The following is a 9,610-nucleotide window of genomic DNA, read 5'->3' on the forward strand; positions in this document are numbered from 1 at the left end:
TTAGTTCAAGGCAGCTGCTTACAGAAACATAACAAGAGAGTTTTATATTTTAATGTAAAATCTTATCCATAACTTGGTTGAGCATTTCGGCACTTCATAGTCCTTGGAAATCTTTAGAAAACAGCTGCAAAAGAGAACAATAATCAGTTAAAGGAATTATTGCCTGCCGCTTAGCCAATCGTACTTTACCTCGTCTCAGCTTCTAAGCATGCTCTCCAGTTGGCTTGATCGGTTCATTTTCATAGAGCGTTCCAAATATATATATGTCAGCGTGAATTATTCACTTTATTTTTCAAGGGCCAAAGGTCAAAGGTTATTCATTTAACTGCCTTCAGTGGTCGTCGTTTTGGCAGTTCGCAAATGTAATCTATTGATCAACTTCGATGTCACATCCGGGAAACATTACACAAGTTAACAATTACAGTAAAAGCCCTGTTGATTTTATTTTTATTTTCATTTTTAATAATATACATGAAAAAAAATATTGAATATACTGGCTGAGAGTAATGCGGTTTTCAATACTAAACAGTGCAAAAAAGAGGGAACATTCAAATGCCAAAAGAACTGGTGAATATGCAAATGTCTCAGAGAATGTAGCACTGTAATTTGCTAATTAACAATCGAGATTTATAAGAACCAATCGGGTGCCTCAATTTGCTGGCGGATGCCTTGAACTTTTTTGCAAGTGAAAAAATGGCCGGCAAGCAAAGCCGATTTTAGTTCAGGGAACACTGTCGTGAGAGGACCACATTTTGAGTTGATTTTTGGAAGAAATGGAAAAAAGAGGCGGGAATTTCCGAAGAAATTGAGAGTTACGAGCCTGCCGACCTTAACAAACCGCTTGAGCTTTTCTTTTAAAAACGAACAAGGGAATGACTACAAACCTTACTGTTTCACTTTTATGATGACAGCTTTGGACAGGCAATTCAAAAGAGAAACGATATACAGGCTGTTCTATCAAAAAGGACGATTCAGTTCCTCGAAGAAAGTTTTGGATGGTAAAGTCAGACAACTACGTCTGGCGGGCCGTGGAAAGCGTCTTACAAAGCCACGCAGATAATTTTTTTCCATGTATATTATTGAAGGGTAATCATGACTCTTCTCGTTCAATTTTGAATTGAAAGTATCAAAATTGAAAGAATCAAGAATCAAAATTTCGAAATGACATCCCCGTGCAAATAAATTCCAAATTGTACATGAAGTGGTATGGTCGGATTGTACATATTTAACTTAAGCTTAATAAGCCTTCTATTTCTTTATCACGTCATTTTAGTTTGTATCCTCTTGAAATGAAAAGTTGAATCAGAGCTCGAAAAAAATGGAATTTTAGTTCGTCCTTTGGGCCGGTGGGGTACTACATTAACCCAAGTACCCCCCCCACCCCCCACCCCCCCCCCCCCAGGCCTTTGGGCAAGAAGCTGTTACATTTTGCTTACCGGCGGCCACTTCTTGGTCGTCTTAAGGTGATGTTACACGTCACGATCCGCAACGACGATTTTTTAGCGCAACGACGATTTTTTAACGCAACACAGCACTTCAACATTGTTGCGACATTGTTTTGAATGGATGCAACATTGTCCCAACATTGCTACGCTGTGTTACGCTCAAAATCGTGGTAGCGAATCTTCTCGTGTGACATCACCTTTAGTAAAGGATGACTTGCCTCAACCCTTTCCCATTGGCCCGGCAACTGAAGTAAGCTTTATTAAAAAGTTACTTCCCTATTAAGAAATCTTCTAGTCGCGGACTACCGGAAGAGACTTTTTCGAGCTCTGTGATTTATGTAAAAACCTTTCTGTTCACAAGTTGTTTGACTCCCAGTCCACGACTTGTCCTGCTGACAGACGCGCACCTCAGAGCCTTTCATATAGAACCCATCTTTGCATCGGAAGGAGCAATATGTTCCGGGTGACAGGAGAAAACTTGAGCACACAGGTGGGAAGGCGTTTGGTACGAACAGGAAAGGGCATCTAATGGCTAAAAAAAATATTAAGATATTGAGTCTCTGCTGCCATCTCCACAGGCTTCCCAAGGCTAAGTGGGAAGCAGCGAGAAACAACAGGCGAGCGACACTGGGAACGAGGCAGGAGTCTCTGTATTTATGTTTTTATCTTATTTCTTTAATACTCATTTCTTGCTGTTATACTGTATTGTTAGTTAATCACTAGTCTTAATTTTTATAAATTGTAATTATCACACGGCATGTCTGAAAACCAGCTTGCTGAGCCATTTACCGTGTTTAAATAAAAGTTGATTGATTGATAGCCTCCCACACAGGCGTTTTTAAGGGAGTTCGTCTTTCATCCCTCCCCACGAACTCTCCCTGAAAACGCCTGCGTAGGAGGCTATATTTATGACGTTTGCAACAAAAAATTGTTTCAAAATACATCGGTTTTTAATTGACATTCGACATCATCGAAAAAGCGAAGGCTCATATTTAGCAGTTATTTATTTTTAAAAAACCATATACCATGCTTCTATCCCGGGGGTAGACACTCTCTTATTTGGCCTATTCGGCTATGCGCCGCTTTTCAGGGTTTACAATTTCCTTATTTCACATCTTGAAAAGGTGTCTTTTGAAGCCGGAATCCTTTAACAGGCTTAAAAGAGTCTGAAGGTTGAAAATGAGCGGTCCTCAGCACCAACATTTTTCTTTTTTCAAAAAATCTAGTTCCATGAATTTAGTTTAAAAAATTACCTAATTCTGAATGCAAAATGAAACAAGTCGGCGTCATAACATAAGGACAAGGTAGCGCAATGAATACAAATTGATCTTATCTGTTATAATTACCTCCCAGCCTAACTCATCCATTGCGATCAATAACAAATAGTTCTTTGTTATTAGAGCGATTTTCGTATGACCTTGAAGAATGGTTTCGGTAAGTGTTCGTCATTTGTTTTATCAGCTAATGGATGAAAAGATCAAAACATGGACTCTCCGTTTTCCCGCCAAAGAAAACCCTAATATGGAAATGGGATTGTTTGATTGGCCAATCGCGTTGCAGTATGACGTCAAAGCGAAATATCGATTGATTTTTCCGCTTGTTTATTGTTTCTGTTTTGTTCGAGCGTTTTCATTTTGAGGTCATACGAAAATCGCCCTTATTTTAGCCTGTGCTGCGAGAATATATTTAAGGAATATATATACTTGAAAGCGTCAGTACCCTTAAAAAAGTATTGTGATGGTCGCGATGATTATTAAATATGAGTCGCAGTCTAATTTTCTCACCGACGCATTGGGAGGCAATTCCTGACCAGTCCATCAAACCATATTCGCTCACAATGCACTTCCTCTCTTCGCTGCCCAATAATTCATAGCCTTCATTGCATTCGATTCGACATACTGACTCATATACAGAGTTGCAGGTACCAACAAAAGCGCCGTTTTGTGGGGGCGCCAACTTTTCACATGACCTAACTATATGAGACAAAAACAGAAGAATGACGTCATTATTTCACATTGGTCTACTCTTATGAACTGAACTCTCACTAACATCAAAATCCGACTTCGCTAGCTTTAGCCCCATCTTTTATTCATTTAGCTAACCCGATTAAAAAAATTATCTTTCCACTAGTCAACTCAACAACTAATCCAACTTTCATCTTGATTAATTCAGAGATTTTGACCTCAAGAAATATAATTGTTTAAAAGAGGAGGTGTGTTAACAACTTAAAATGTCTTTCAGAATTTAAGCCTCGAACAAGCAGATGAAAGCAGATTTTCCTTTCTTTATATGTTATGATACCGTGAATGGGTAGTTTCTAAACAAAACTGTCAGTTGTGAATTATATACATTTGGTTAGGCTGCAATGATAAATCTATTCGTAAGTCATCTTCTACTGGACAAAAATTCTTAATCAAATATTTTAAGCATTTCAGAATTTCTTATCACTTTTATATACTGAAAATAGTGGGACAAAAAAATGGTGCGTGTTGACAAAATTCTCACCTGTACATGAAAGACCATGCTGTGGAGACCCAGCATATCCTTTGAAACACGTACAATCGGACACACTAGTGCTTCCAATAATACCATGTCCTGAGTTTGCAGGGCAAGCCTTGCAGTAACTTGAAGAGCCATCGTTGTATTGGTTGTATGGACATGCTACATTTTCACAAATTAAAACGTAACAACGGTAAAAGTCACAAAGTGATAGAATATTGCATCCCAAACATGTCAGGACATAACTTAAAGCATAATTTCAATTGCTTGAACTATACTACCGTTACTTGCATTTACCAGTTGATGAGCAAAAGCCAATATTATGTCACTGAGCTGTAAGCCTATATAAATTAAACCTTTTATAGCTATTTAAATGCACCAACCATTTTTCTCGGGAGAAAAAGATAACATTATTTAGTAAAATCCAACTAGTGGTATATTATCAATGCTGCGTTCTAATTGGTTGTGTTACTACTAGACTATATATATATGTTATAGAGATATTAGCCCAGTTATGCTCCGATGACTCCATACAAATCCTTCTAAATCTTGCCTGGTTCCTAATCTTATGAACCAAGCCAAATTTAGAAGGATTTGTATGGAATCGTCACAGCATAACTGGGCTAATATCTCAGAGACAATTTGCCCCGAATTGCTAATTTTTGGCGAGTAGGCGTCTTGGACGTTGTTCTTTCAGAATAGCTTAACAAATCCCATAATTTCACAAATTTCATTTTTATGACGTCATCACTTCGGTACTCTATTAGCGAAAAGCGCCCCCTTTGAAAACCAAAACAGTAGCGGCTGAATCGCGTTTTGCTAGCTTATGTTGTTTTGTCTCGATATTTTTTACCAACTAGTTGGATTTTACTAAAACAATGATTCCTCGAGCCCGAATGGACTGTGAGTCAATAGCCCATGAGGCCAAAGGTTGAACATACATAACAGCCTTTATCTTTATCGCGTTACCTAGCTCTAACGCTTATTATTATATTTTTTTTTCGATCGCTGTGCAAATAATATGCAATAAAGTATCTAAAACCATATAAAGTGACAGTAAAAAAAAACGTTTTGTTATTGCGTAGAAATGGATCTAAACAAAGCGAGCTTTGAGAGAAAGATGTTTTTTTCGATACATTTTGGTCATTTGTTCAAACTTGAGGTCAATTGAAAACATTCGCCTGGAAATCTATTGAAAGTTCTTCCTTCACGTAGAACACTTGATTCATTTGCATAAATTCTTATTCCCGGTTATTAAACGCGGCGGATTAAACTAAAACGGGACAACACTAGTAGTATATTGGCAATGTTTCGGCCCTTTTTGTCTCGATTTATTTAACGTTTTTGTGAAATTAAATAAACGTCGTTGACGTTAAAAATAAGTATTACGTTGACGTAGGGCGACGCTCCGTTTTGTAATGTTCTTGCTTTTGCAAGCTTAAAGAGGGACACAGGAAATGGTCATCATCTTCCCTTATAGAGCTTTTCACTGGGATAATGAACAAATAGTTCAAATGGAATGCGAGATGGTTAAGAATCCCAACTGATAGGAAGTAAACCAGTTGGCTATTTTACAAGCATGGCGGAGGGTTTAAATTTGAACTCGGGACTACCGTAAACAAATCCAGCTAGCGGTTAGGTGTGGACTTGAACGCTCAAACCTCTCAGCCACGCTGCTTCTTTGTTCGTATCCCTTGTTTGACTCGTTTTGACGAAGCAAGGAGTGCCGAAATTGTTGGCGCTGGGCGCCCAAATTGGGCATAATATGGTCCAAATCAAACTACTTCTGTGATACCGTGGACTCCCTCCTCCCTCTCATACCGTATGCAAAGTCACTGTCAAAAGCAGTCCGTTTCAGGACCGCAGCCGGAATATCATACCGTAAACTTCCGCTTTTAAAACATGGGCTTATACAACTTGGTAAGGGGTTTTACCGGGGCTTATAAACGAGGGGCTTATATCCAGGGAGAGCTTAAAACCCGATTTAAAAAAAAACGTTTCAGTATAACCTACATAGCAGTGCAGACCAAAAAACTGTTTGAATTAACTCGCTTTTTTAAGCTTCAAACCGTCGTAAAAAGTCGAATTCATTTAATGCTTTTGGACTGCGTTTATTATTGCATTTCTTGGAATCTACATTCTGCGATCTTGTGCTTGATGTGTCTAGAAGAAACAACACTAAAATAACTACTTAACAGACGCTCTCTTGCTGCACCATTGGAAAATTAATATAGCTAGTGCTGTTAGTAATGATTGGACGTCGTGGAACGGCAATTAACTTCTAAGTCTTAAAGGCGTGGTCGAAGGAGGTCGCTATGCTATTAGAGACGTACAGGAAAAAAGAAAATGAGATGGCATGGAAACAGCATCTAGATGAAAATGGACTCTCGTCGTGTTGTCCTATTTGCTTTCATATCTTAGACTAGAATGTCGTCTTCAGACGCTGCTATAAAGAAATATGATTCGCTTCTGCGATCTTATTACCACACCCCCAACCCCCCACCCCCCCGAAAAAAAATGGAATGGCATGGAAACAGCAGCCTTAATGTATATTACCAATGACTTCTTAATGAAAATGAACTTTCATCGTGCCATTCTAATTGCTTTCACGTCTTAGACTAGAGAGCCGCCTCATGTACATTCCAGTCCACAATGAAAATCTTCATCCCGATCTCACATGGTCCAACGCTCTTCCATCTCACTTCCATATTTCAGTTCTCTGATGGACAATTTTAAATAGCTTTTACGGTATTGATAGTGACCTCCCTTTGTAGCATATATAGAAATGTTCATGTAATTTGCGTCGCTATGTAAAAGTTTTTATATTTTATTTTTGTGAGTTTGTACTTTTCTCGACCAAGAAAGGGAAAAAAATTCAAAAGCAAGAATGATCCTCCTGGCGTGAGAAAACAACCGTTATTTCGCCATGCCAACACTGGTTTCCCCGCAAAATGACGTTTGAGAAACGAGCGCAGTAATTCCATACTGATTACGTGTCACTACCAGGGGCACCCAACGAGAATATAGTTCAAAACCACTTAAACATAATAGCGTTGTTAAACGTATTTTAGTATTTAACCGGTAGATATAGGCATATTTTTATCTCCTAAACGTTTTTTATCTGTTCGGATTTCCTAGCTGAAAGTCTAGTGTCGCCTCATCCGTATGGAATTTGTGCGCTCGTTTCTCAAACTTTGTTTCGGGGAAACCAGCGGTGACGTCTCGAAATGTCGGCTGTTTTGTCAAACTATGATCTTTTCCTGGCTTCAAAATATTTCACTTTCACACAATTACAGATACACTGTATGCTTGGAAAGTTGAGCCGAATGTCCTCCAGCCACCTCTTGGCGGATTTCCGTTCAACATTTCTTTTACTTACGTTTCCCAATGTCTGATAGCTCATCTAATGGCCTCCCGATCTCCTGACCAGAATCGCTTTTTACAAATTGAAACCGACAGGTAACCAAAAGAAACACCACAATTGGAACACCACCTATCATCTTCGAAAAGGTGTGGTAATTGCTCGCAGGTGGATATAGATTGTGACCGTGAGAGACGTTAAAAGTATTAACGGACTCAGAACTGTTTCGCTGATAAACGAAATATTGATGGAATTGTTAGCAGCTGAATAAATGGCAAGAAAAATCTTAATGAACAAAAGTGATTAAAAGCCTTATTACTGAGTGTTTATACAACTATGTACACACTTTTAAGGAGAGACGCCTTTCCTCGTCAATGTAGGGCCCCTAAACGATGAAACGTTTACCCACTGAAATATAGAATATACTTAATTCAACTTTTTTTGTTAAGTAAGTTTAAAAAGTTCAGTTACCCTCCTAACGAACGTTTAGTTATTATCTAGATATTTTCTTACATTTAGACAATTTACGGTCGTTTTCTTACATTTAGACAATTTACGGTCGTTGTAATAACTTTCAGTTTCTACTCTCTACTTTTGTAAAACGTCTTAGAATATTATTGGCGTAATATAGAAATCAATTAACACATTACCATTAACGAGATCTCCTTGAGGGGCTTTCAAATTTCAACTTACTGGAAAGGACTTACAACAAAGATAAACCTGGAAAATGCCTATAACAATTACAAGTGAAAGGACAGTTAGTAACAAAAATATACGTGTTATAATGGAAGGAAGAAATTAAATTAAATAATACAGTCGATTCTCTCTTAACGGACACCACTTTAAGACGGTTCTAAAGGTGTCCGGCCTGGGGAGTGGAGAGATGACGGTATTCACCATAGACCAAGTAAACATCTCTTGAGAAAGATTTTCAATAACGTCTGAGACTTTATTCCTTAAAGGCTCTCCGGAAGTCGTTTCATTGAAGCACCACACCACTGCCAAAAAAAAATCCTCTTTTGTCCAAGTCGAGTTCTGCATTTGATAGCTTGACGAAAAGGCTGCATGAATTGTATTATTGTGACTGTTGCATGCGTAAAGTACGAGTTTTCGATAGTTTTAGTAAAGGTAGCGATAAAACGTTTTTGATTCGAAACCCAAGAAGAGGAGTCCCCTTTTACTTTTCATTTGATGTTACATAAGATGAGTACTAATAAACACAGTGTATCTAAAAAGAAGGAAAAAGAGGAATAACCTCCAGTTTATCAGGTGTGCAAATATTGGCCAAAGTTGAAAAAAGCCATAGATAAATTTGCATGTCAATGTCAATGATGATTGAGGCACACCGTACTCATAGGGCGCGATCCATTCAACCAAACTTTCCGGAAATTTCGGTCCAAAACTCAATGGATCGGTTCGGTCCAACCGGAAAAGTTTCGAAAAAACGGGTCCGCCTTTTGAGGTGGTCCTCTTTTCCCGGTCGGACCGGTTGCAATTTTGGTTGAATGGATCGCGCCCATAGAAACAGACCTGAAACCTACAATGTGTTTCAAAGAATTTATTAACCGTCAGTCGTTCAGCGAGTCATGAGCAGTACACGATCAGCTTTTCACATGTGTATGACAACTCGTTCATACAGCCTCAGTTGGGCAGCATTTGTATCTTGACCTGTACAACTAACGTGCCACATAAAAATGTGCACATGATCTCATTTACAAGAGCAAATACAATTGTCACAAGTAAAAATCGTCACATAAAACGTGCTTGTGTGCACGTTTTATTCCTAATTAAACACATAAGTATAATTTAGAGTAGAAATGTATCTCTTATAGGCTTAATTAGTCTTTGAGCTCTTGGAAAAATATCGCTGAGTGAAGTGTCCGTTTTTACTCACCGGAGACGGATTCTTGTCGTCAAAATCAAAGACACATGAGCAGACGGATAAAATCAGACGCCTTGTTCGTACAAAATGGGCACTGTGCCGTTTTCACAATAACACAGTGGCCATTTTGAATTTTGGAGTCATCTGATAGGAGAAATATTTGAAACCTAAAACAATGGAAAAACTGTCAATAGTTCCAATGTTTGCTGCGAAATATAAAGTGATAAATAACGTATCATATTATGAGAGACACAAGCAATCCCTTATGTGTCTTATTGAGGTCGAAATTCTGTTGAATGAAATACTTGCCAGGCTTAAAATAAGCGCTCTCTCCTCAGTTAAGGTCGCCGGCCCTACCCTCCTTCCTCGCTCCCCCTCCCCCTCCCTCAAATTGGGCCATTTGTACAATGGCATCATTTTACT

The 9,610-nt window shown here is 38.5% G+C and overlaps 1 protein-coding gene across 1 annotated transcript; it reads right to left on the reverse strand.

The window, feature by feature from the left end:
- Window positions 1-36: 36 nt before the first annotated feature.
- On the reverse strand, window positions 37-7,444 carry LOC140922592 (E-selectin-like). The gene is made up of 5 exons (XM_073372565.1): window positions 7,324-7,444; window positions 3,951-4,106; window positions 3,230-3,418; window positions 1,792-1,977; window positions 37-124 (listed from the first exon to the last, which is right to left on the reverse strand). The coding sequence occupies exons 1-5, from the start codon at window positions 7,442-7,444 to the stop codon at window positions 114-116; spliced, it is 663 nt and encodes a 220-aa protein (XP_073228666.1). The 3' UTR covers window positions 37-113.
- Window positions 7,445-9,610: the final 2,166 nt, after the last annotated feature.

The sequence above is a fragment of the Porites lutea genome, chromosome 13 (genome assembly GCF_958299795.1).
Source record: "Porites lutea chromosome 13, jaPorLute2.1, whole genome shotgun sequence".
Classification (NCBI taxonomy): Eukaryota; Metazoa; Cnidaria; class Anthozoa; order Scleractinia; family Poritidae; genus Porites; species Porites lutea.

Excerpts from the sequence above, each read along its gene's own strand:
- LOC140922592 (XM_073372565.1), bottom strand. The coding sequence starts at position 7,444 with ATGATAGGTGGTGTTCCAATTGTGGTGTTTCTTTTGGTTACCTGTCGG. Across the intron at positions 3,419-3,950 it reads GCATGGTCTTTCATGTACAG|TTAGGTCATGTGAAAAGTTG; the intron begins GTGAGAATTTTG and ends TGTCTCATATAG. Across the intron at positions 1,978-3,229 it reads AATTGCCTCCCAATGCGTCG|CCATTAGATGCCCTTTCCTG; the intron begins GTGAGAAAATTA and ends TATTTTTTTTAG.